Source organism: Falco cherrug, chromosome 1 (genome assembly GCF_023634085.1).
Source record: "Falco cherrug isolate bFalChe1 chromosome 1, bFalChe1.pri, whole genome shotgun sequence".
NCBI lineage: Eukaryota > Metazoa > Chordata > Aves > Falconiformes > Falconidae > Falco > Falco cherrug.
Window position 1 is genome coordinate 104925353 of NC_073697.1, and position 27958 is coordinate 104953310.

The window sequence follows — 27958 nt, forward strand, 5'->3', positions numbered from 1 at the left end:
CAGGGCAGCAGCCGGCAGCACAACCACCATGCTGTAAAGGGACAGCACGCTAATCCCCTCCTGAGAAAAGCCCTCAGCAAGAGCTCCTTCCCTAGAAGCTAAGGCTTTACGGGGGGGGGGGAGGGGCGGGAAGGGACCTTCTCAACATGGCGGCTAAAGGACGGCTCGCCCCGCCTACCCGCCCTACGTCCCCTCTCAAGATGGCGGCGCGGAAGAGCCGGCGGCCGGTCCGAAGTGCGCCTGCGCGCCGCGGCCCGGAGTGCAGAGAAATTCCTGGCGGGCGGGGGGAGGAGGAGGAGGGCGGCACGGAGCCACGGCCGCACGCCCCTGCCAGGGACCCTGCGTGCTGTGGCGGCGGCCGGCGCGGAGCCAGACCCCCGAGGGGCGCGGTGCGGGCGGGCTGAGGGCCACTCGCCGCCGCCTCGGGCTCTCGCAGCACCAGGAGCCGCACCGTCCCCGCCGCCGCTGGGACTCCCTCCCCGGGCTGAGAGGGGGAGAATGACGGAGCTCCAGTCTGCCTTGCTACTGCGGAGACAACTAGCAGGTAGCCGGGCTGGCGGCCGGCGGTGGGGAGGGGGGCGATCCGCTGCGGGGGGGTGGCGGGGGGCGGCGGGGCGGGGAGGCCGGGCCGGGGCCTGCGGTGGGGGAAGGGGTTCGACGGAGGGGGCAGCCGGCGGGGTTGTGTGTTGTGTGTGTGAGGGGGGAAGGGGAGATGGCAGCCCCCCCCCCCCCGCCGCTCGCCTGCCCAGCCGGGAGCTGAGGGAACTAGGCCGAGGGGGGGAGGGGGAGCCTGCCTGGCGATCGCTGCCAGGGGAGCCGGGGGGAGGGGTGCGGAGGGCCGTCATGGCGGGGGGAGCGTTTCCTTCGCTGCCCCCGTCCCGTCAGGGAAGTGGGGGTTGGCAGCGGCCCCGCTCGCCTGTCCCCGTCGTCGTCCCCCCCGCCCCGTGCCTGGCAGCCTCCCCGGTCCCTCTTGTGGCCCTGTCTTCCCGGGGTGGGGGGGTGAAGGGAGCCGGAGCCTTCCTTCCCGCAGCGGGGGTGTGTGTGCGGGAAGTGCCCCTGCCGTGAGGAGATGTCTGTCAGGCCCCGAAAAGACGCGGAGGGGGGAGGGTTCTCCCCCTTGCAAACGGTGCTTCAGGCCCGGGGTGACTCGCCCCGCTCCGCGCACCTTCCTGCGGGGACCTGAGGTGCCCCCGTCCCGCCTCCCCTTCCCGGCTCCCCCCTCACCTCCCGTGCCCTGCGCCGGGGAGGGCGGATCGGGAGGGGGAGCCCGCTTCCCCCTTTGTTGTCAGGAGAAGAGCCGGGGGCTCTGCGGGCGCTGACGGGGGGGAGAGGACCGGGAAGCACCGGGAGCGGCGGCCCGCGGGAGGGCGAGCGGGGCTGCCCGCCGCGTGGTGCGGGGGGAGCCCGCAGGGAGGGGCGAGAGGGTCCGCCGGGGGCGAGAGGGCGGGACGGGTGCGGGAAGGAGGAGTTGGAGCCAGGGCTCGGGGACAGGAAGGGCCGGAGGGCCGGGCCCGCCGAGGCGGGATGGCGGCGGAGGGCAGCGGGGCGGCAGCTCGGCTCTGTGTCGCCGCGCCCCCGCCTTTGTCCCGCGGCGGCCGTGCGGCCGTGCGCGCTGGCCCGGCCTGGGCCGCCGCCGCCGAGGGGACCTGGCCTGGCCCGGCCCGGCGCGCATGCGCGGGGCCGCCCGGGCGGCGGGGCGCACAATGCAGCTCCATGTGTCGCTGGCTGCCAGATTTAAAGAGAAACGAGCCGGCAGCCGGGTGCGGCGAGGGGCCTGCGGCCGCCCCCCTTCCCCCGCTCGCACATGTGCCCCCGGGCTGCCGCGGCCGGCGCTCGGGCACCCCCTCCAGAAAACGCGCAGGTCTGCCCGGCACCTCGGGCAAGCCCCGTCGCCTCTTTCGTCCCTTATGTAAAAAAAATTGCTTCATACCCAGATAAGGAAATGCGCGCTAGGTGTACCTAAACGCAGGCGCGTACAGCCGCGGCCGGAGTTTACCGAGTAGCCATACAGCTCGGGACACGGAGGGGCACGGGAATTCCTGGAGGAGGATTTTTGGCCCCAGGCTTCAGGAATGCCTTTGGAAGCGTAAGGTGGAAACCGACACTGTTAGGGGTAAGGAGGTGAAGTCGCTGTAACCAGGTACAGCGAGCTAGGTGATGTGTTTGTGGCATCTCCAGCGTTATCTCCTGGTTTTACTTGATGACAAGTTTGAGAAACTTCAACGTAGTTAACAATTAGCACAAGATTTTTTTTTTACCCCATTAAGGTGACATTCTTAAAAAAAAAAACAAACAACCAAAACCAAAAAACCCCAAACCCTCATACTACTTTGGCTGCACTGCTGACCATAAGCATGCACCTCTAAATGCCTTTGTAACTACTAAAATTGTTACTGACATTCAGTAAGGTGTCTGCACATTTGGATATGCTAATAACACTAGGTATAGGCTTACCACAGGAGCTCTGGACTGGATTTGATGTGAAGCTTCTCTTCCCTATAAATGATCCCTCTAGGGAAGCAATAATGTAGAATACTTGCTGTCTACCTTGATAAAAATGAACATTTGATAACCTAATATAGTTCTGTGGCTGCCTGGAGTTTCTTTTTTAACTGACTAATTGTGTTCCGTGAAAGAAAGTTTTAACATTTAGCTGAAGCCTCTTCACAACAAGTAGTAGCTGTCAGCTTCTGTTGTGTAGTTATGTTTGCTTTTTCTTTTTCTTGTCTTGTGATGTCTTAAGACCTTCTCTAAGCCCAGGCTTGCTGGATATGCAAGTAGACGGTTAGATTTGGGACTTGACTTCTGTTTACCTTTCTGCTCGATCTTTACTGAAGGCTTCTTGTGTAATGGTAAAAACTAGGAAGCTTTTTCCAGTTTCCACTATTACTGGTACTGACTCAACTGTACTGACTCAAGTAGTGCAACCATTTGCATGTAACATGCAGCTCCTTTTGTGTTTTATGTAATATTTTTGTGTTTTAAATAATATTAGTGACTTTGGTATCCTTTTACATGTATTAAAAAAAATACCGAAGCCATTTTAAAAGCAAATTTGAGTGTGCATACTTAAGTGTGTGGCATCTACTGAAGAAAAGTCTTGAACTTTACAGAAGCCCTGTCTGGAGTAACTGTCTTGAGAAAGAAAGTAGTTTCTTCCATATGTGATAACCTAAGCAACATCTGAACTGAGCTGAAACTAGACTCTGACACTGCTTTTTCTGATGGCAGGCTACTTGAAGTCGCAATGCAGAGACTGAGAGCTTCATGATGTCTGATCTTCCTTCCCTACTGCTGGCTGTCTCTTTCCAAGTCTCAGCTGCTCCAATGTGTCCCTTTTGTTTACACCCATGCTACTGGTTCTACCTCAAAACAAAAATCAACTTTGTGGTATTTTTGCCCCTGGTGGGGCTGATACTTTAGTCCTGATACATGTAGCTTTCACTGTATGTGCAGTGTGGTGAGTCATTGGGTTGTGCCTAACAATTGGGTTTTGGAGAGCAGCGAACAGGCAGTGGATATGCGTTATGTGATCTAAATTAGTTTAAATTGTTCTAGAGCAATCACTTGTCAAATTAGCATTATTCAGGCACGAGAGATCTGAAATTGGAGCTGTTAGACTTGGAGCAAGACATCCAGAAGCGGAGGGAGGTTGTCTCTGAAACCCATATAATGGTGGAGCAGTTGAGGAATATACAAATTCTTTAATGGGCGAGACCCTGGACAGCTCTTTTCAATGCCAAGAGAGGGAAAAAAAACCCAAACAATGACAGGAGGAGAAAGGAATGTAAAGCAGTAGTTCTCAGAATGGCTACTTCTCTTGTCTCCCATATGCTTTGGTTCTTAATAAAGGCATTATGGGGAAAGTGTCAATGGCTCATAGCACTTTAATGAGTTGGTTTAATTCGTGAAGGCTTTGTTAAAATGAAGGTCAACTGGTAAGTCGTCTTGGTTGTCAGTGAGACTTAAACCCAAGGGGTCTTATCAAAACACAGAACACAACTTGACAACGTAATCCCAGGTTGTTCCAACAAGTGTATGAAGATAGACTGCTATTTTTTTCTGGAGCAAGCTGGCTTGTATTGTAACTTGAGCAGGTAACTAGTACCACAACACCATATATACAACACACTTGTGAACTTAACCGGCATATTCTGGATGCTGATAATGCTTTAAGAGAAGGGATATTCAATGACAGTCAGAAAATGTAACTTCAGGCTAGATGCGAGTTGTTTTTTCTGTGTTGTGACCACCCCCATCCCCCAATACTAAATGGTTTCACAGTGCCTTTGCTAATACAATACTGAACTGTATCAAGAGGGAATTAGTATAGTAGCTGTTTCTATATTGACATGTTTGCCCCCTTTAGGCACAAGAACAGTTTAAATTAAGATAGTCATAACTTTGGATAGTTTTAATGTTTTTCTGAGTGCTCAAAGAAAGTGGTGACTGGAGATCTCTGACTAACAAAGCCAGTAAGAGTGCTAGTCTAACTCACTAGAGCTGAAGGGAGGTTCTTCTCTATGGATATCTGTGAAGCTAAATGGCTCTTCCTTCTGAAACCAAGATAATTGTAAGCTCTAGCAGCTTCTGGAAGTATCTTAGAATGCAATAAACGTATCTGTTCTTACAGTTGTCCTTTTCTTATTTATTTTTTTAAAGGAGAAAGGCACTTTGTTATGGATGGGTAATAATGTGAAAGAGAAGGCATGACCTGTTCATTTCTTCTTATGGGTAAGGTACAGGAAAAACTAGAAGAATGAAGTGCCTCTGAACTTCCAGAAAAAAGGCAACAAGAAGTATGCAGACTGGTATAGCACCAGATTAGCGAAGCTCACTCCCCAAGGGAGGTGAGGGGGAAGATAAACCCTGTTCTCTGTACAGCCCCAAAACTTTATGCACTCTTTTTAGAAAGAGGCAGGAGACAACTGAGAGTGTAAAGCTTCTCATACAGTCTCCAGAGCTGTCAAGCCCAAGGGTTTTGCAGACTGAGGCATTTCTGTGAATGCTTTTATTTCATCTTTCTGCCAAATCCTTGCTGACACAGAGACTTGTTGGAGTAGGCAGACCTGTCTAGTTCAACCACCAAAATCATGTAGGGAGCATGCAGTTAAGTCAGTAGTGCACAGTGGAACCAGAAGTGCAAGTCCTCTTTAACATAAACATGGATCACTGAAAATGGGGGAAGAAACATGCCCTTGTTGGCCCAGTTGCACTGTGTTGTAAATATTCCCTAACTTGGGATACATAAAACCCCACACAGTATTTTTCTTGAACATGAGAAACATGGCATTATTTCAATTTAAAGTGTATACAGATCCTATTTCAAAGCACAAACATAAGTAAAAATTAGCAAGTTGGAAAACTGTATTAAATATTTAATGTGACAGTTCAACAATTTTTACTTCCTGGTGTGGAAAAATCTTGCAATGTAATGTTAAACTGGTTGTATTTCTGTCAATTACATAGGACTTAATGTAAAAAATAAAAATCTGAGTAGTGAATTCTGAGGGAATTATGGAATTAAGGTGACTTTATAGATCGAAGCTGAGATGGCATCTCTCTTAGGTGGCTGGTTGTCGAAGAAGCCTTTGTCTACAGCTGAGTACCAGCTATTTACTGGCTTACAGTAGGTTTGCCTACAAGCTAATAATTTGAGTGGCACTGATCTGAAGTATGAAGTTGATGCTAGTCTGCCAGTTAGCTTCCTTGGAGACATCTGTTTGTCTGGCCAGTAATACTCTGTATTATCCTGAATAGTTAAAGACTCCAGGGTCCTGCATATGTCAAACTTAGCATTTTAAGCAATACTGAAGTTACAATCCCTCTCCATATTTTTTAAAAGGAGTCTGTTATATTTTTAGATAATCATCAATCTTTGTTCCTCTGATGCTTTCTGCGATGTTTAGGTACAATGTGTGTGTACTACTCACCTTAACGTTCTTGCAGTGTAGGGCCCTATTATAGCAAATAAGAAAATCCTGGGTTTTGTGAGGATATGTTGACAGAATTATCAAAGCTACTTTGTTCATGCTGACTTTATAGATATGATCATTGCTAAACACATTGTGTTACAGTGACTAGAGGCTGAGCAGTACAAACAGCCTGGATTTCTGTTACGCTGCAAATAACATAATGGATGTGACTTGTGGCAAACTTTACTAGCTGCGCATGTTTTTCAGATGTTCCTCTTGCAGAAATAACCTGAACTCTGCCTCTTCAAAGAAAAAAGTATTTATGACAGCAGTCACAAGAGCAAAAATTCAGGTGTGCTGGCAGTTCTGGAAAGTGAGCTTTAGCTAAACCTCAGAACGGAGGGGCTTGGTGACTCAACCAGTTGCTTGAACAGCATGAAACAATAACAATCTGCTTAGTAAGCTTACTCCTTGATGGGGCAGCTATAGTCAGAGACAGTTGGCTCTGACTAGGTCAGTTTACTAACTTTTCAGGGAAAGAAGCAAGCTTGCTGTAAATTATGAGTTCTTTCTTTCTCTGCTCCCCCCAAACAAAGCCTTGTAAGTTACACCAAAGTATGAACATACCTGGATCTGACAATAAAGCGATTTCTCTCTGTTCTGGTAGAGAATAGTGGAATGGGTGAATTCTGCTGGAGACCCTGTGACATAAGGAGCAAAATTAATATCTATTGAGCAAATACTTTCATTAGAAGAATTCCTGCTTTATTGATAAGATGTTTACTTGCAGATGCTAAGTCACCCAGATCCCCCTAAAATGTCTTGCCTTATGTGATTGATAGTGATTCCAGCTTTGATATTGAGAGTTTCTGCTGCAGAACTGTACATTGTAAAGATTTGTGTATTTGCTATAAGTTTTTGTTTAAAAGAAACTGATTGGGGATATATCAAGTAGAGTGAATAGTCTTTAAATAAAGTCACATGTTGTAATTATAACTGATTCTGCATTGGCTCTTCTGTATCTCTTCATTATTTTTTTTTTAATGCAAGAAAGACTTGGAACTGTACATGCATGTTCAACTAAGATAGGATTACTTGGTCCCTTTTGTGGTTGGTACAAGTTGTTAGTTCCCCCAAAGCCCTATTCTAAACAGTTTGGGAATAAGTGAACTTGGCAGGTAAAACTTGTTTGCCTCAAATAGGCATTCTGCTGAATTTTCTTCCTCTAAGCTGTTTAATGCAACCTCCTTGGTTGTGATCTAAAGTACAGTATTGTTTCCAGCATAGAGACTGGATTCTAATGAAGTGGAACAGAACTGAAAGGTGACTGCTGTTCTGAAAGTATGAACTAACCAAATACTAAAATGAGTGTGTGAAGTTAGGTGCCTGGAGAAAGAAGAGCAGGTGGCCTGGGTGAGGACAAGGGCATATGACTGAAACTCGCCCTGTCTGCTTTTTGTCCTAACATATGGGAACAGAATCTGGGTAACACTCCATATGCAGGCCTATGCTATCACCATGTTGCACCTGCTGCGTGCTTGTTTTCAGTGGTGGGGGATATCTGTCAGTAGACTGGTCTTGGCAAGATCTTTCACGTAGGAAATCTAGTAGATCTGAGCTTTAGGCCACCCTGCAAGTGGAAATGTTCATATTTGCTTCTCCTTCCTACTCTGAGGTCCAAGGCATATCAGCTGGAAGAGAGATCAGATATCCAGACCTTTTAAAGAACACTAAGTATAGCCATCTAATGGAATAGGATTCCATAAAAATAACTGCTCTCCTGGGCATGAATGTTAATGCTGCTTCTACAGGTTTAGAATAATGCTAAAGACTTTTTGATAGAAACCCTTTGTAAAGGCTTTTGCATACAGGAAGACTGTATGTGAATTGTTAGTGAGGGGAAACCTATTTCCATGCAGTCAGCACACCACCACCTAGTAAGTCAAGCTGGCTGGGTTTTTTTTCAGCTGGCTTGCACTTGGTGCTGATCTAAAAGGTGATGTTGTCAGGAGTCACTTAGGGAAATTACTTAATTCTGAATAACAATGTAAGTCAAATTATGATACGCAAACCTGTTTTTCGTATTATAAGCAAGAGAAAACAAGCTGGAAAAGTGTCCTTGACTTGCACAACAACTCATGCATATGATGAGGAAAGCTTCTGATGAACTCCTTGGATGTTAACATCTCCCCATGGCATAGTCTTGTGATACAGACTTTCTGGTGGATTTCCTAGAATTATGTTCTATTCTTGTATGTAAGCCACACACATTCTAGAGCTGTTGGCTCTGTTCAACAGTGCTCTTTCATGACTTCTGTGTATATGACTGCTCAGAAGATACTTGGACGGAAGTTTTTTGTAGCTGTAGTCTGTTGGTAATTTGCAAACAGCTGTTAAGAAGTTAATTAACTCTCCTGTCCATGCCAAACTCAGTTGCATTAATACAACTGGCACCTAGGATGATACTCATCTACTGCATACAACTGCTAGAATTTGACAGCTGAAGCTCTGTAGGCTCCTTTGTAGATGAGAGATACGAGTACATGTAGAGTGTGATTCATCTGACCTGTTTCTGACATCTGCTTGGGATGAGATAATCATGGAGTCTCAGGAACTACTTATCCTGATAAGATCTGTATTGAACGTGGCTAAGGGTGATAGTCTCAAACACAGGCAGATGCCTGTACCCGCCTAATACCTGTCTGACTCTGAAGAGTGGAAACATGTATTGGACACTGAGAATAAAATGAAGGTGGTATTTCTGTTGTACTGAGTGTGATAGATGGATGTAGTAGCCCTGTGCTGCAGTTGACTGTGGACAAACCACTGAATGTTTCCTGGTGAGATACTCGCTTCCTTTCCAAGATGGACTTCAGAATCGGGGTTCTTCCAATCCTTTTAACTGTCTCTGTTTTTTCTTCCCTCATACCACTTCCCCTCAAAATTTGGACCTTACTGGAATTTTTCAACAGACCTGTTCAACTTACATCACCCAGGTTAAAATGGAACTGCGAGATTCCAGTGTGATGGGATGCACAGCATGCTTCAAGCAATCTGACCAGAGGCCTCTTCAGGAAACAGTTTATCACAATTTCTACCAAAATTCCACCATGACTGATTATATTTGAACATATGTTTTAAACTTAGTGCTGAGAATCTTAATTTTGGAAGCATAAATACTTCAAAGCTTTGAACAATAGTACAGGATTAAAAGGTTTTCATCAGTACATTTTCTATTTCCAGTGTTTTGTAGAAGCTGATTTGGACAGGAAAGTAAGTGGAACACCACCTTCATCTTGAGGAAACAAAACTTAGTAGGCACGCTGCACTCCACAGTTAAGTTCATGAGTTCAGGCATTTGCTTAATAGCAAACACATCATGGGGAGTATGTATGTTAAACATGGGATGTTGGAAAAGGACTGCCTTGAGTGTGTGTGCACAGAAGGCTTCTACATATGAAGGGTGCTGCAGAAGGACAACGTCTCAAAACAGGTCATCTCTATCCTTGCCTGTCTTTGTGACTCTCGGGTAGAATGGTGCATGGGAACAGCCAGTGGGCCAGGTAAACTGGGTTGCCGGGTCGGATTGGTAGCTGGGTATCTGTGGCCTAATTGAGACTGTGAAGGAGCTGGCCTTGAGACCTTCAAGTTGAGATTAGTGTCTAAAGGAACATGACTATGTCTATCAGTGGCCACCTCTGTGGACTTAAGGGACTGTGGGGAACTCCTGAAGAACCAAGACAGTACCAAAGACCTGCGAGCTTCTAGTTAGTGTGTTAAGAGTCAGTTTTCAATTGAACAGCTAACCTGAACTTTCCATTGTCTGTCTTCAGGTGTGCCACAACTCATGTGAACGTGGAGCTACAGAACACAGACAATCAAGAAACTTTATTCTTAGCTTATGTCTAGAATAATGTGACACTTTACTGGTAAAAGAATCCCAGTGTAGTCAATTTTCTCAAGTCTGTGAATTAAGGTTATAGTACCGTTTTATAGCAGCGGTTACAGGAGCTTCTGCCTCTTCACTTTGGGTTAGTGCTGTTGTCCTCTTGTCTACTGAGCTGAGCTGTGGCCCTGGCTAGGAAGTTGATCTGGAGCGAAACCAGAAATCAAACAAAAACGCTCAACCTTGTCCTCCATCCTTCCAAAAACATGCTTCACTGTGCAAATCCTTGGAAGTTTCTACAGGTGTAGCTGAGGAGATGGCAAGCAAAGCATGTTGATGTAGCAGTGCACAAAGCACTGAGGTCATTTCTGTGAGCAGCTTGCCCTTTAATGCTAACTATACAATCCTTCCTACAAATTCAGTGTACTGAGAGGAGAATTAGATTTGCAGAAGTCTGCAATGCTGCCCTTATCAACAGGGGGTGACGCATGCAGCACTGGAAATTAATTAGTTGCCAGGCTAAAATTGAGTGTCAAACCTAAAGCTGCTGCTGAACGGATTGGTAGAATCTCTTCTTGAGACAGGTTTGTTTTTACTGCTTCAGTCTCATTCCAAAATAATTACAATGTCCTCCTGAAACTGAAAATGCTTAATTGCTACCTTATTTGTCACTGCCAAAGTGGCTACCAGAAGTGTGTGCTTATCTTGTGCTGTTTTGTCTGAACTTTTTGGATGAGCTTGAGCAAGATGGAACATGATAAAAGTAGATGTTATGGAGAGCTCTGAGAATACATCTGTACATGGAGATCATGTTACTTTTATGGTTATCTCAGCCCTTAATCTTCTAGAATCAGAGACTTACAGCTGGGTATGCAGGCAGAAAGGAAAATCTTGGAGATCATAGCCGTCCTCAGTTAATTAATACAACTATATGGAAATCACAGCTTGGGATACAGAGAAAAACAGTTTAGAACAAGGATTTTCAGTCTATACGGTTGTTTGAAGCTCCTGGACTGGTGCTGAGACTCCCAAAAAGCAACCAAGAAAAAACAAGCCTAATGTATAATGACCATAAAGCTCTGATATGGCCTGCTTGTGCTGGGAACTGCGTGTATGTAAGTCAGCGAGATGATTTCTCCAGAAGCCTTAGCTGGGGTTTGGGCTGTCTGGTCTCTGGTTTTGTGCTGGACTCAATCCATGGGCTGCACAAAACTCAAACCACTGTGTAACTTACTAAAGAGGCTGCTATTAAAAATAATATAGAAGCTTACATTTTTTTGAAAGCTTTGTACTGTAACGTAGCTTAAAATACTTTGAAGTGTTCATATGCAGTGGCTGGCTGGGTGAAACGTCAAGCTGAAAAGTTTAGATGCCGTGCATAGCTGCTACATGTAGCCATGGGGCTCTTTCTGCTTAGTCATTTTTGTTGACGCTGTTTGTGCTTTTGGATTGGTGAAAGTCTCTTGGCTTCTATAAAGGCAGTTTTAGTGAGTGTGGGAACATCAGTAGCTTGGTGTAAACTAGACGCTGAGACTGGAAGCACAGTTTATGGTACTGTGTTGGCTCAAGTTTAAGGCAATGGTAACTGTAGCTCTACTTCAGTAAGAGCTAAACCGCTAAAGGAGCACTGTGTTGCTGTGTTGTGTTGGCGGATCATGTGGGAGGGTAGGCATTGGACATTAAAGTCTGTTCTGGCCTTAAAACAACTCAGTTGGATTATGGGCCCTTCATCTTCCTCGCCTCCCAAATCAGGTATTGGTTCAGGACTGGGATTCAAGGAACTGAATGTCTAATTTATAAGCAGCCACAGGATTCTGTTCCCTGTATGTTGCTGCTTGGCAGCTGTCCAGGTTTGTGCTGTTTTGGCTGCTGCTGCTTGAACTGTGAAGGACTTTACCTGAAACTGCTTCGAGACTGTAAGAATATATATTATTTTTTTTCCTCTGGGAAGAAAAATTTCTATTATATTAAACTATCAGAAATACTAAACCATAGACTGAAATACATAGTAGTAGCAAGTAAATTGCACTTATTCAGGCGTGGATATGATGGAAATGTGTTAATGTAGTCATTTTACATTTAAAAAGTACAGTGTATATTTAGCTAAACAAGAAATCTCAAAGAAAAATTAAGTCTTGAAAAATAACGTGGAGGGATCCAGTTCTTTATTGGTGTCTGACTTCTCTGCTTTCCTAGGACTTGCAGGCTAGCTCTTCAACAGGGCTTTGAAGAGGACCTGCACCAAGAGCTTGTTTCCCCTGTCCCTGCCTGGAGGAGGGAACTGAATCCTTCGCTTTATGGAGTGTATTTATCATCCTTGTGTTCATCTAGGAAAATTCCTGTTCAGGCTGCAAGTAGTTAATTCCTGTAGCTGGTAGAAAGTGACAGACGTGGAGAACAGGTGTCTCGTTTTCCTGGTGAAGTGTCAGTGTCACCAGAGGCTCTGGTTGGTGGGCACCTGTCCCTCTGCCCAGCAGCAGACTTCTGTGACTGGGAGTACAGCATATGTGTGTTTGTGTGTGCTCCTTTCTTGCCATGGTGGTGTTCATTTGGGATTTTTTGGTACTTGGGTTTCGCTACTGTGTGAGTCTCAGCTCATGAAGAGATAAGTAAAGGCTGGTACCCCTAGTTAGCCGGTGCTGCGTATCAGAAAAGTTATATCGGGGGAGTGTGTGCGTGTGTCAAAACCAAGCCCTAGGTTTCAGTGTTTGCAAGTTTTAATAAGTAGCAGCCCTTAGCTATCCATGGTAAAGCAGCCAAGGATGATGATTTTCATGTCCCAGTGCAAAACTTCCCTGAGATTTCCTTTTTTGTCTGCCAACCAGCCGTTAGTTGATGTTCAGTTTAGCATGAATAACCTGGATGGAAAAGCCGATTTTAACTTGGCTATGGTAATTCTATGTACCTCTAATGGAGAAGGTGCCTGAATTTATATCCGCTGTTTTACCTTAAGTTAAAGTACTGGTGTAAGCAGTAGCTGTTTGAATTATGCTTCAGTATTGTTACCAGGGAAGGAAAATTAAACCTTGTACAAGCAGAGACCGATGCCACCTCCTGTGAAAGAAGTAACATCTAAGTTACTTTATAAACATCCACTAAGCACATTGCCATAACTGCTGTAATTGAACACTTTTGTCAATGGCTGTCAGTATACAGTTTACAGATTTTCTGCATTACAAGGGTTGGCATCCAGCAATCTTGTTCCTTCTCACAAGCTCTCTTACAATATAGTGCTGCAGGGTCTTGGGTATGAGTCAGAGTTAGGAGCTGGCTTTCATTGGGAACAAGTACATGAAAAATGTTTCAAAGGACTTAAGGATTAAAAATTTATTTGGAGGCTGAGACATGTAAAAAGAAATTGAAATGGCATGAATCAAGAAACAGAAAAGAAAATGTGTATGTTGGACTCAAAAATAGTGTGATGTATTTAGATGGATGGAAGCATGCTGAATTTTCCAGTCTTAACTTCTAGCAGGCTTGTTTAAAGTCTTATCACTGAGAAGTGATAACTAGCAAACAATAAGGAAGCTAAATATGAGCAGCTTGAGTATAGCAGTTTACACAGAACTTGGCTTTAACCCTTTTCTCCCTGTAGAAGTGCAGAAAAGACAAAATCTGTGTTTTGGAGGCTTAAATTAAGGTTTGAAAGTCTTAAGGTGAGATACTCTAATAATATTTGCACTCTTTCTGTTAACTTCTGTAGTAGTTATGCTGGATTTTCTGTATTACAATACTAATATAATATCCAGAAGATTACTTAGGTGTCCTGAACAGAGATGGCCTTATTGTCCGAGGTATAAACACATTTTAAAAATAAAATTCTGCATGAGAAAACACATTCAACTACTAATGTGATGGAACTTTTAAAAATCTCATGTCGGTGGAATGTCTGTAGTAGGGAGGTAGTAAGGGACTACTGAAGTCCTTGTTTCATGTGAGATGCTTACCTAGTCTCTCTGCCCCTTTCATCTAAAAATAAATGGAACTGTTACTCAAGCTCATGCAGATGTTTCCACTAAGTTTCATAGATGCCAGAGGGTGAGAACTGGTCTGCTTAGTGGAGGTGGGGCCATGCTAATAGGTTTTGGTTTTGAAGCCTGCATCTTTGCATTTTGGTTAAAGAACCTGTGATAGTACCTTTTTGTTTCAGGACAGTCTTGAGAAAACGTATTGATTTGAATCAATACCTAAGTCTTTGTCCTACAATTTGGAGAGTGAATGGTTGACCCTAGTGTGTTGACTAAACCCCTGCTGAGCAGCTTCTAAGAAAAGCCCTTCCAATAAATTTCTTGGGATTTTAGCGTTGAGTCACTTAGTGGATAAATCTGACTGAATTATCAATGGCCAAACTAAGTTGGTATTCCTGATCTACATCTTCAGGACCTTGGTCCTTCATGTGGTCTGAGCACTTTCTTTTCCCCGTGTGGACTTAGTCTTCTGTGTAGGGCTTGAATTGATTCTTCTTGCATTATTTTAACCATGCTTTAAATAGTCGAGAACTTAACTGGCAAATAGTGATTGCAAGCTTATGGGCAAATCAGTTTGGACTTAATGGTAGCCTTTTCTCCATGGAGGTATGACATTTCCACTTGAAGTTCTTCTGCATGTGCCTGAGGGCGTTAGAAGGACCTCTGAACTCAAGTCTAATGCGTACAAATCAACACAAAGTACAGCTGTTGGGTTTGTAAAGAGGGAATATGTAGGCTAACTGTACTGTGGAATACAGTAGTGAGGGCTGTATAATGTCTGACAGTATTTAAAATAAATGCAGTAGTAATTGTAAAACAAAACAAAAAAATCCTGCTTTAATCTGGAAATTACTGTCCAGTTGAAGGAGTAACTTTTTCTCCCTTTCCCATATCCTAAACACCCAAGATCCATAAGGACTTTGTATGTACTGTTGGAAATGCTGGATCAAGAATTTCAGTTTGGCATCAGTATGGCTTTTAAGTTAGTTTTTAACCCAAAGGTATCAGTAAAGAGGTGTGCTCCCCCCCCTTCCTCCCCTGCCCCCAAGCTGAATTTTAGGCAGAACTCTTTTGAGGTGTTTATTTCCAAATCTTAGGCTTTTTCCTGGAGCAGACTGAAACTAGAAATTCAGTGGAGTCCACATCTAGGTCTGACTTCTGCATAGCTATTTCCAGATAAGCCTTATATCTGGCAGTAACTATATGAAGTAGCCTATAAACTGAGAATCCTGTACTGCTTATCACTGATGAATAAAAATGTGAAACAAAAGAAACAGTAAAATGCCCCCAAACTGAGCAGCATAACAGTTTATATCCTATGCTTTCTTCTCGTAGTTCAGAATATAGTAAATCATTACCTCCAGAATGTACTGAGCACAGGTCTGAAATGCTCATATTTGGGGGGTGGGGTGGGGAAATCATTAAAGGGAAGGAGGAGGATGTTTTTATTTAAAAACATAGTGTGATTTTGTTTCTTCTCTTAACGTTTTCTGGAGTTAAAGATAGACTTTAGTTCAGCCTGGCTCTTCAGGGTTCTTGCAAAGCAGTATGGTGGTTTTTTTTTTATTAGTGGAAAATCTGTTTTCTGACTTGCATGTACACCTGTTGGTACCTAGTTTAGGAGACAGTGTCTGATGGTTTTGAGTTATTGTGGCCCTTCTGCTCATGATGTATTTAGTGTTAGTCAGACTATGGGTCTCAGCTCTGGCAGCATGCTGTTGTGTGTGGTAGGGAGTTGAGGTTACTTACCCAGGCCATAAGGCCAGCAAGTAGGTGCCAAGTCACTGGAAGTCATGGGTTTTTTTGGTCACGTATACAGGCATGAGCAAAACCAGGAAATGCATATCCTAGACACCTAAAGTCACTCTTAAATTCTTTTTCCTACACAGAGCTCAACAAAAATCCAGTGGAAGGCTTTTCAGCGGGCTTAATAGATGACAATGATCTTTATCGATGGGAAGTCCTTATTATTGGTCCTCCAGATACACTATAGTAAGTACTGATACTTAATACAGAAACTTAAGTGAACTTGGATTTACTAGTTCTAGTTTGGTCTATGTGAGTAGCAGTTAACCTAAATCTTCATACTGACTAAGTTAGGTAATGCTGTTCTGTTGCTAGTAAAATACCTGTAAATAGCTGAATGTGCTTTATAGAAGTTCTAAACTGCTTTGCTTCACTGGTAGAATACAACACTGATCCCTTTGCACATGTGTGGAAGTGAGAAAGGATAGGTAATCCTTAGAGGCAACTACTGTTTTCATATGCATTTAAGTAAGGCAAGTATAATCTACTATTTGCTGTTACTGCTGCGAGGCCCTAATTTAGCTGATAGTACAATTTTAAGCCATTACAACTTCATGCTGGTGGCTGTAGGAAAATACTGAGGAGGGATGTAGCTGGGGAAACCGCAACAGACTGTAGTGTTAGCCTCGAGTCCTCTCAGTTTGAGATGGGAGAACTTCCTAGTGGGATGTAGAGTACTTCAGTATTGATCAAATTTGAATTATTGGCAAACCATGCACGGTGGGCTTCCAAAAGCTTCTATCTTTATCCTAAGGACTAGGTTCTTTAACTGACACTTGAGCACAAAACTATGCACTAACTTCTTTTCCTGGACTTCTCTAAGTTCACTGTGTTTTTGCATTGCTATATACCTGAAGCACTCTGGCCCATGTAGTGCAGTTGGTGGTTTGTTGTTTCCTTTTGTTGGTGGTTTTCATTTTTGGTAGTCCTTTCCTTCCCCTTTGCCACCTCCCCCCTTCCCCCCCCCAAATCCCCAACAAAACCCAAAACAACCCCCCAAAAAAAGCAACCAACCACCATGAAAAAAAACCCTCTGGCAGGAATGATTCCTCTTACTTGTAGAGGTTATATATGATCATCTACTCTAGCTCCTGGGAAAAGGTTCTGTGCCCAGAAGAGGTCAATTTAAAGTGTACCTCTTGAAGATGAACTCTGTTCTCCTTCATTAAGCTGTTCCAGTAGTGAATAACTGATACAGAAAGCCTAGTGACATTTACTTGAGGTCAATTTTATTCCAACATGAAGTTGTTGTATATCTCTGTCTGAAGAGTAAGTCCTTCAGCATAGTAATCAAATTGCTTTGCTTCTCCTCAAGCTCACCATATTGTGATTCTCAAGTCTTGCATGAGATGAAGTCTCCAACGTTGTTGACCTCTTTTTGAACAGTCTTGTGGTGGCTCAGTTACATTCTCATGGCTGCTTTATAAATACTGTCAGTAAAGAAATACTGCTTCTAGTTGAACCTCTTCTTGTATGTTAAGAATTGCAATAGCACTTTTTCCCTGCTTCAGTAAGGCACTGAGCTTGTTTTGAGGCTTTTTAGCTTAAGAAGCTCTCTTCTCTTCCAGTCCCTAGTTGCTGCTTTTCAAGGTAGTATTATACTGAATCCTTCCTCCCTGGTCCATCTTATGATGACAGTAGAACATAATAATTTAATCAGGTGGTTCAAAATTTTCAAATTTTAGCCTCATTCCTGGTCCTACTTTATTCTAAGTTTACTGAAGAAGACTTTAGACTCGGTGCATGACTACTGGCAGAGACCCGTTTATCAGTTATGTTGCTTAAAATGGCGATCAGTTGACAGCTGTAGTTCATTAATGGGATATACATTAGAAAGCAGTTAAAGAACTCTATTTATATGTAGTTGATGAGCAACCAAGGGTGCCATGCAGCCTAGTAGCTTTAGGATGTGCTCCTTCAGAAAGGGAAAAGAGCCTTTTCATGTTAAAAGAAATGACTTAACTGGTTTGGGGCTATCAACAAATGTAATCTCACTCTCCTTTTGTCTTGGCTAGTACAGATGTTAAAAAGCCAGTGTTTCTGGAATTTTTACCCTTCCCAGGGTCAAGGATTCTTTGGAAACTGCCTGCCTTTTCTAAAACTTGTGGAAAACGAATGCTGTGGATTCAGATGCCTTCAGCTGCTTTATTTTAAGAGCCCAGTCACTTAGATCTAGTGACTTTTGGATTTGGGGCTGTGTTGTGTGTGTGGTTTTTGTTGTTTGGGGGCGCTTTGCTCTTTTTTGAGACACTTGCTAGAATTGCACATCTCTGGTTTGTGGTGTAAAACTTGTTATTTTCTCAGTAGCCTGTGGGCTTTGGATGCTGGCTTCTACTCCTTTACAAATACAAGGGAAAAAAACCCTGCACTGAACAGCTGTGTCTTTTCTACACCAATTACTTTGTCTGCATGGCTCCTGAGGAGTCGCTTGTCATACTGCACATCTTGTGCCACCTTCTTTGGAGGTTGTGTTCCAGTTTTTGTAATCTCTGCCTTTGCCATTTCAAATTTTATTCTAAACTTCAATTACAAGAAACGACGGTAACGGGGGCAAATGTTACATTAGTTAGATTAGCAAAGTACTCCATCTGTAAGGCTTTCCATTTAATAGAGGCCTTCCCCTCCCTCACAAAAGGGACTGACTATTCCTAGGTATTGAAACCTAGCTATTAAAAAACAAACAAAAAACCCCCAAACCCCTACCAAAGCAACACCCCCAAACCAACAACCTGTCACCTTAGTTAAATACGGGCCTGTGACTCCACATAAAAACTGGATGTCTCTTGTTTAATATTGTTTTCCAGTTTAGTGGGTAACTAATGTAGAACACCTCACTGTCATCTCTGAGTCCCTTTAGCTCGGTGTTGAAATGGTAGTATTGGAAGTCTTTGAAAGTAGTGCTGTAGGCACAACTATAAATATTTCTGCTACTTTTCACTGAGGTTCACTGCTGCAGACTGATAGCAAGAAATGAGGACTGAGATGTCTGAAGGAGGAAAATAAACTGGGCTGTACTTGAGAAGGGACTTACTGGCAATTTTTTTTTTCTTCTGTTAATAAATGTACTAGGAGGAAAAATGTAAGCTGTAGTTCCAAATGTTGAATTCTTTGGCAGTTTTTTTTGTTTTTTTTTTTTTAATGTGTGTGGTTTTTCCCCTCTGGAACATCATTCTAATCCTAAAAAAGATAGAGTATCAGGAAACTGGCAGTATATTCTCAATCTGGAAACTCTTCTTCGCATTGCATATGGAAATATTGGTACCCGTTAATTACTGACATGATGTTAATCTGTGTGAAGGGTAAACTTAGAGCTTTTTGATACATCAGTAAGTTCCAGTCTTCAGTTTAAGCCTGCAAGAAACTCTACTAAGATATTTTTGATTCCCCAGTGAAGGTGGTGTTTTCAAGGCTCATCTTACTTTTCCAAAAGACTATCCGCTGAGGCCGCCAAAAATGAAATTCATCACAGAAATCTGGCATCCGAATGGTAAGAAATGTCAAAGTTTCAATTTCTTTTTGCAATTAAGAACTAAAATGTGGTGAAGACAAATGGATACGTTTCTGTTCATTTTGGGAATATGAAACTCTGCATTTACTTTGCCATCTTCACTTCATAAAGAAGTAATAACTGTCAGAGTTTTTAATAGTGCTGCTCTGAGACACTGCTCCTAAAGTATTTTCAGAAGCTACTGAAAGTAGCTTCTTGAATTCTTGGTAACTGTTCAGGGATATTTTTGGGTTTTTTTCCTGAAGTGCGAAATTCTGGTCTGAGGAGGGATGTGACTTCTATAGCTGCCTTTTGTTATACCTTCAAACAGTTCATCTTAATATTACTGACCTGACAGTTCATTATAGAAGGCCCAAGGTTCTTTCTCTGGTGAAGCATGAAAGGAAATAACAGCATCTTTGAGTCCCTCCAAAGAAGACTTCTGCTAACATTTCATTTGCTTATGGGTTGCTGGACGTAGATGGGAAGGTAAAATAAAATGGAAGAAGGTTTTTACTGGGAAGGAAGAACGCTCTTCAGTTTTTGAAGTCCTTAACGAAGTTGTAGATGTTGAAAGCTGGGAGGAGACAAGCACAGTGCTCCCATCATAAGGGATGGAGGGAATATTATGATGGTGTGTCAGTTCTAGCTCTGGAAATATCAGAGTACTTGTCAGGCAGTTTCTAATTCCAGCAGTTTAGATCATTTTCTAATATATTGCACTAATATCCAGCTGATGCTGTTGCTGTGGAAAAAAGTCACTTTAGTTTGCTGAACTTAGACTTTCACTAAAACTTTCTGTTATCTAAATAGTCTTGAAAGCTGCAGCACAATGTTAGAATTAAGCTCTTCCTCCCCATGTGCCCTCTCTGCCAGAAGTCTAGGCATAGTAAGACTTCCACCAAGCCCTATTTATTACATACTGAGTTCTGTAATAGTTAATTATTTTCCTTTTTGTCTTCAGTAACATGTTTTCAGACTAGCTGGAGTGAAGATTCACAGTTCCATAACTATCCTGAAGATACGCCAGCATGTTGTTCATTACTGAAATATGCCTTGTTCTATTTTGTAGTTGACAAGAATGGTGATGTCTGCATTTCAATTCTTCATGAGCCTGGAGAAGACAAATATGGCTATGAAAAACCTGAGGAACGCTGGCTTCCCATTCACACAGTGGAAACTATAATGATTAGTGTTATTTCTATGCTGGCAGATCCCAATGGTGATTCTCCTGCTAATGTTGATGCAGCGGTAAGATTTTTCTTGGTCTGCCATTTGTCTTCAGTGTAGAAATCTAAACGTGCAATGGAGTTTTGCTTCTAATTTGACAAACAGTACGGTAACTTTTGGAAGAACCTTTTATATCACAGGCTAAGGATACCTTTTTGATGGGAAGAGCTGTCACGTTGTGAAACAGTATTACTAGTTAGCCCTGGGAAACTTTTTATAGATTGCAAAGGAAAGATGCAGTCAGATTTCATAGGCAGTGATTTAATTTCTCTATGCAATATTGCATTTATTTATAGTAAATAATGGTGCACAGAGATACTCAATGGGTAAACTTCAGCTTCTGTAGTCTTACAAAAATTCAAGGAAGCTAGCTGCAAAATCCTGTGTGTCTATATATACATAGCGGTTACAACTGCCATTAAGTTTAGTTGCAGAAGTTAATGTATTCTGGAAACTTATTTTGGTTCTTAGTATCAGTGCACCAAATTTTCTGTTTTGGTGATTATATAACCTGTTAACAGATCTATTGATTTGAATGGAAGGCAAAAATGTGGTGGGGTCCCTCAGTATAATTATGTTGTGATGTTTTGCATTCCGCTGTCTACAGCAGTCTTCCTGGATCATGGATTAAAGTAGTAGGTTTGACTGTGTAGGTCTGTGCTTTGAGAAAGCTTCACTGGGCGTCTGGTCTCCAACTCTGGAGGAAGTGTTGTCCCAGGCTAGGGTGACTGGCCGAGTGAGGAAGAAAGGCCGGTTTTATAGTAGATTACCAGGGTAGATCTACAGTAAAGCTTCTGTCATAAGTGAGATGCAAATGTTTCACGCAGCATACCGTTTCTGGAGCGTGGCCTGTTCTGCGTGGGTGTATAAACACATAAATGCAGCTCTTCTAGAGAGCCAACAGCTAACAGAGTAACAATTAGATTAATAACGATTTGTGGTCGTCAGGGAAAAAAATTCTCCGTTCCAGAGGAGAGTAGGGGAGCAGACTACAGGCCACGTTCATCTGAGATGCACCAACATTCCTTTGAATTACTCTGGAATTGCAGTTCAGGAGTGACTAATACATGCTGTCCTCTCACAAAAGAGAAGTTCTAGGTCTTTTAACTGGGGGAGTGAGGAAGGTGGAGATAGTAATCAGAAGATGCAAAGTTTTCTAGAAGAATGTTAACGTGCTCTCTCAAGCTAGCTATACCTTCCCCAAGTGGGTGGGAGTGTAGTTTTCTGAAGCCTTTGATCTACTATGCTGCTAGTATTTCCAAAGGTGGTTGAGCTCTGCTGAAAAATCATCATGGGAATAGTTGCATGTGAAACAAAATTAATAGGAAGAAAAACAAACACAAAAAGCTGTAGTGAAGAATTCCCTACATTAAATGAATGCTGTTTTGAGTGTGGGAACTCCTCTTCTTGAGTCATGTTACTGGTGGAAACAATTACCTAGGACACATGGACTGTTCTGCTGGCAAACTTGAGAGCACTGGAATGAGCAAGTTATTAATGAAATGCTAAAAGTAGAATTAGAATTCCTCAGTTTACAGACTCATGTATGTTGAATGTAGCTGACCTAACACTGGAGAAAGCTTATACTTTTAGCTATACTTGTCACCTTCCTGGTGTCACAAGCCTTTTAATCTTTCTGTACTGTGCCCTACTCTGCTGGTTACTTCAGGATTTTATTTTTTTTTCCTTAGAGATGTAAACAAATTCATAGTTTTCTAAATCTTAGGGTAAAGGTTGAGAACGTCTTAAAACACAGATATTTTTTTTTTTAGTCCAGCTTCAAAGAACAGAAACATAAATCCAAGTCTGACTGTGAAGAGAATACTGAGGCATCACCTGGGATGCTAGGAACTTTTTCTGATTGTGTTATTAGATGTTTCAAGTAACTTACAAATTTCATGTGCTGCTTGAGCAGCTTAGCATCCCTGATGGACTGTAGATTGCATCCTCTTAATGTTAACCAAAACATACTTTTTAGGGTAACGAAGAATCAGCAGCTTACGTGCTTTATTCGGAGCTGTAATCAAGATGTTGTCTTCTTGGTTTACTAAGTACAAGTTTACTGCAGCAACAGTATTTGGTGGATACTAAAAGATAATTTGTCAGCTTTCATTCAGTTCCAGTTTTAAGTGAGTCTAGAGAATGAAGTGTTACAGAAAGTTCACAGCATTATGAGATCAGGAGATATACCTGCTTCCTAGAAAAATGAACTATGCGTGTTGGAGTACTGCCTTGGAGTGGGAGAAAAATGAGGGACAGGAGCCTGAATAGGTATTGTGGGAAGCAAATAGAGCAGTTCGTGACCTGAGAGTTTTGGAGAGATTGCTGTCAAATTGGAAACTTTGCTTGCTGTTCAGTTCTGAACACTTGCTTCATAGAACTAGAAACAAAACCTAAGAATCTGAAGCTAGGAGGGCACAATTTCAATGCTTTTTCTTGGCCTTAAGCCATCTTGTGTAAGCTGTCCTATGTCCTAATCCAAGGAACCAAATGCTGATTCTATTAATTGCTGAAAAAGAACAAATTAATTAGTAGCCTTATTTGTGTTTTCACTGGAAAGATGATGCTGGGCTTTCCAATGTGCTGACTGGTTAGTTGAGTTTGGGGGTGGTGAATGTTAGGATATGCCAGTTATCCTAGTATTTTTTTCACTTAAATGTGCCACAACCTTTACTCCAAGTAGGGGGGTAAAAAGGTGTTGCATGTAGGTTGTTTCAGATAAAACTGTGGGGTTTTTTAACCCCTGCCCTCACTCCTGCAGTAAGAATATATTGCTTATATCAAAAACTAAGAACTGTAGAAATTATTTCATGAAATCAGGTGTTCTTCATGTTTTCCCACCACTTCTTGCCTAACTGTAAGGCAGCACCCAATGCGTCAGCCTTAGTTAATTGTATGCTGCTCCTATGCTTCCATCTGAGCTCATCATGAGGCTGGCATAGACCACCTAAAACTGGCTGCACTTTTCCCTATGGGTTTTTGTGATAGCATGGTATGCACATTGCTGGGTTCAGAGTTCCTGCTTGCCTAGCTTCCTGTTCATCTTTATCTTTGTTCTTAATCTATGCAGTTCTGCAATCAGATACCTGTCACAGAGACCATCCCCATAGGTGTGCTCAGTATTCTGTTAAGGTCTGTCTTATGGAGCCAGTATCTTGCAGCTGTGTCTAACTACGGGTGTTTTCTTTGGGAGGACACTGCTGTGCCTCTTCTGAGTACTGTGACTTCTGTATTTCTATCCTGGAGTGTCCTGGCTAGAGTGAGAGGGATTTGAAACTGTCCTGAAAATGTCAGAATAACTACTGGCTCCACAGTGGCTGCGTACCTTTTTTCATCACCATAGTTAAAGACACTTTCTGTACCCCATAGCAATAGCTTGTGGCTCACAGTTTGAGTTTGCTGCTGCTTCGCAGGCTGAAGTAAATAGATGTCAGCCTAGACATTGTGAAATACTGGTAGCCACCAAGTTAGTCTTGGAGGATGCCTAAAATCCAAGGAGGAAAAAGGCCATGTCCTCACTGTCTTGTGAGCAGCTTGCACAGAAACCCAGAGCAAGCTTTCAAAAGTTCAGAATGTCACGTTTTTTCAGTGACTAGCTCCGTGATTGTAAGCAAATTTAGGTGTTGACTAGATGGCTAATGTCTGAAAACACAAATACCGAGAGTCTTCCTAGAAGTTGTACATTGTTATAGGACTGACATCTGAAAGCTGTCTATTCAATTACAGAAAGAATGGAGAGAAGACAGAAATGGAGAATTTAAAAGAAAAGTTGCCCGCTGTGTAAGAAAAAGCCAAGAAACTGCTTTTGAGTGACACTTATTCAGCAGCTAGTAGCTTCACTTTTTTCAGGGTAAGTATCCTTCTAAAGACAAGTCAGTTACTGAGTTGAGGATTTCCTGGTTAAGTGTTGCTGAATTAATTTTTTTTTCTCAAAAGCAAAAAAACCCCAGCCAACCCCAAACCTTTCTTCTCAGCTGCATGGTCTCAGTGGAGTTCTTTGGCTGTGTGCAATACTAAAGATGAAAAGAATTTTCAAGTGCAGTAACAGCCCTTTCAGCCAAGATTGGGGAACTTCTCGAGTACTCTTTCATTTATGCTGTTCAGAAGTTGAAATTCTCTTAAACAGTATTCATCCTGCTTTATTAATAGCACTTAGGGGTTACTAGAGCTGTAAGAGAAGGGAGTAATGATTCCTTTAATGTTCATTACTGTGAAGAACGCTTGTTTAAATCTTAAAAGCATCCTGTCTTGCTATCTCAAGTTCATATATGTAATGGAGTTTATCTTGCAGATGTTGGTGGCATATTGCATATAGGTTTTAAAGAAGACTTCAGTGAGGTTGTTAAGAACCATTTGGAAATGATTGCTTCAGGTGTTTGTGGGAATTTTAATAGAAAGTTGACTAGCATATCAGAAAAGATCAAGTTGAGATATTATCCATCAATAATATCAAGAAAAGTGGTGTTCTCTTCAGCAGCTCAAAAAAACTTTTTAACTGAGGAAGGCTCAGGAATAGCTTCAGAAAAACAGCTCTGCTCTGTGTGGAAACTGAACTGTAGCGTATCTGAGAGCCTGGACAAATTTTAACCTAAGAGTAGTTGATTGATATTTGTACTTCATGCTGCCCTGTTAAAAACAAACTTCTGACTCAAGGTAACTTTAATTTGAACAATCCCATCCTGGTTTTAATGGGACTTTTTTTTTTTATTTACAATAAACTCTTGTAGACAGCTCTGTATTAAAATGTGGCCCTTAAATACCTGGCCTTTGGTCACTTTAACCTTGCTATGCCAGGGAAAAACATCCTCAACTAGCTAATAATTTCCCACTCGTGCTTTCCAAAGCAAAACAGGGCTTCATATTGAAGCTGCCTTTTCTTAGTGGTCGGTTTGGCGAATAAATACTCTGACCCATTTGGCTGGAGAAGCCCCAAACCATATGTAGTAGTTAGCTTCAGCATACAAAACTTGGACGGGGGGAAGAGAAATACGGCACTGCATGTTTTTCAGAGGGGTTGTACTGTCTGAACAACTAGAACAGCTTGCTAAATGCTCCTGCTAGTTAGTTTTTCTTCACTGTGGTTGTACAGAAGATATTTCCTTTCTCAGGCTCTTGTAAGAATTGTGGGGGTTGGGGGAAGGCTCCATCTGTGACAAACTAGTACTGCAGTGTCTCTTATCTGCAGAAATGCTTTGATTGAACAGAACTTGCTCCAATAGAGAGAGAGCATGAAAACTGCTTAATATTGATCAAAAGACTAAGCAAAGAAACTGAATGTCTTGTACAATTGCCTGTAACTGGAATGTAAGGATTGTTAATGCAGCTGACAGTTTTTGTTTTGTTTTTTTTTTTTTGTCTTGGAGAAAGGGAGTAACTGTGAGTAACACTCCACAGTATCCTTAAATAACCTCGGCTCTGTTGCCATGTTAAACGTGGCCATAGCGAAACAATGCTCATGACAAACACTTACTCATGACAAATACTTAAGTAATTGGCTCTATTGCTTTTTTGGAAGGCGACAGCTTTTCTAAGTCTTGGTGACTCCTCCTAAGTAAGTGATGGGCAATGAATTGGATGAGAAGGGGCCGTATAGCTGGTTTCAAACCTTGATAGCTGTGGTGTTATTGCTTAATGAAGCACTGCTATGCCATTTTGTACTGCACTTCGCTTTTGAAGCAGCATCCATCGTTCACAGTAAGTGATGCACGGAAGTTTCAGTGATAAATCTACAAGTGTTTAGCCCTGTGTGTGGATAAGGAAACATTTATACACTATGCACTTGACAAGCAACGTGGGTAACAGGAGCCCAAAAGTCTGGTAGTTGAGCTTGGAAACACAGTATGCCGAACTAACTCGAGTCTTTCTCAGGTGATGACTTTGAATTTATGCATCTTCTGTTTAGAGGTATGTGAAGTTCTTGAACAAATGATGATGATCGTGCTTGAAACACTGTTTAACTTCTTTAAAATAATTGAGGTGGTGAGGGGTTTTATTTTAATACCTGTGATTTCTTTGTAGGTCTCCAATTGAGAAACATGGCACTGTTTTTTTTCCTGCACTCTACCCACCTATTGCTGGACTTCTGTTGTTACAAGTTGGCAAACACTGGCTGGAACTGGGCTGCAATAAAACATGCCAGTTATCAATGCTGACAAGAGCCTAACAAGTGCCAACACAAGATGATTACGCATTTTGAAATCTAATGAACTGCTTTAACCTTCAGGAAGAATTGTAAAGATGTGTACATAGCACAACATGATCCGGATAATATATATACTGTTCATGTACATCCACAAATACACATTGTACCAAATAATGCTGTCTGTAGTTAGGAATAGAATCGTGTAAATTCTAAAGATTTTAGCAGGTTTTTCTCTCCCTGTTCATTATTTCCTATCAGTTTAAAAAAAAAAAGCAACAAAAAAACACAACAACTTGCGAAGCATGTTAAACTAAAACCAATTTAGGATAAAGTTGTCTTGGTTTTTTTTCCCCCCTGCTTTAATTTTCCTTTGACCCACCTATGCTTAATTAAAATCTCTTGCTTATTAAAGTTTAGTATCTCTTTTTTTGGTTTTTGGAAATGTGCTCCCTTTTATTTTCCCCATCAGAACTTAAAATTTCCATAATTAAACCCTGAAAGGATTTGCTATCAATTACTTGTGTCTTCTTCTGTGATGACCTTTGTAGTCTCAAAGGTGCTGCTGCTTTTTTTTTTTCTTTTTTTTTCCCTCTCCTTCCCACTCCTCTTTTAAACCCAATTGCACATACTTCTTGAATTGGGTATAGCAATAAAACTGGCCATGGAGCACCCTTGAGCAGCCTGCTGGTTTTTTGACTTCCAGGACTTGAGCGCTTTCATTTGGAAGTTCAGTTGACTAATTTAGTCCAAGATAGGAATGAGCTGCTTTTTATGGTTTTTGTTTTGGTTTTGGGGGTTTTTTTTTTGCCTTTTTCATTGCCTGTTTGTGGGGTTGGGGTGTGTGTGTGGGAGGCTTGTTTTTTCTCAAGGTTGAGTTCAAGCATGCACATCTGTAGGCTTTCAAATGATTAACTTCTGGGTTTGGTATCAAAAATAGTTTCCCTCCTTATCCCTTTTCTCTCTTCTGTGGCCCTTCATATTCTTTGCCTTCTACTTCAGAGTTTTCCTCACCTAATGTACAAAGAAAATTGCGATGTATATTTTCATGTAATTTGATTTTTGGAATTCTGTCACCTTCTGTAGTGAGTTCTTCCAAAATATAATTTTTTCCAATAATAATGTGTCAAACTGGCTGTCTTGAGTATCTAAATAGGAAGGGTGATTGCAGTTGGAGCACAACTCACCTGAACATCTTCAACAACATAACATCAGCAAACATCTGTTGAATTTGACATACTGTATTTCATCTTGAAAGAATTAAAAAGCAAACAAAATACACACCTTTCTTCCTATTGTAACCATTTTTGGCCCTCCAGTGAGCAAATAGTAATATTGGAGTATCTGGTAACAAGAGTTTTCCAAGCCTAGCTGAAATACCTTTCTACCAAAGAAAGAGGAACTTGCAACTACTTAACTGTTATCTGCTCTGTCACAGGTTTACCACAGCTTCTAACAGCACAGAGTAACCCACTAATAAATGAAGAGTTCCAGTGTTAGAGAGTCATCTTGGAAGAAGGCTTCAGT

At 42.3% G+C, this 27958-nt stretch overlaps 1 protein-coding gene across 2 annotated transcripts; it reads left to right on the forward strand.

Annotated features, from left to right (window-relative positions):
- The first annotated feature begins 259 nt into the window (after positions 1-259).
- On the forward strand, positions 260-26720 carry UBE2G1 (ubiquitin conjugating enzyme E2 G1). 2 transcript variants are annotated; one of them, XM_055714496.1, is made up of 6 exons: positions 260-544; positions 15659-15761; positions 18965-19062; positions 20135-20313; positions 24019-24142; positions 26311-26720. In XM_055714496.1, exons 1-5 carry the CDS (start codon positions 499-501, stop codon positions 24103-24105), a joined length of 513 nt encoding a protein of 170 aa, XP_055570471.1. In that variant the 5' UTR covers positions 260-498; the 3' UTR covers positions 24106-24142; positions 26311-26720. The 2 variants fall into 2 exon arrangements, with proteins under 2 accessions (XP_055570471.1, XP_055570478.1); XM_055714503.1 differs by lacking the exon at positions 260-544 and having other exon boundaries at positions 18970-19062.
- The last annotated feature ends 1238 nt before the right edge of the window (positions 26721-27958 follow it).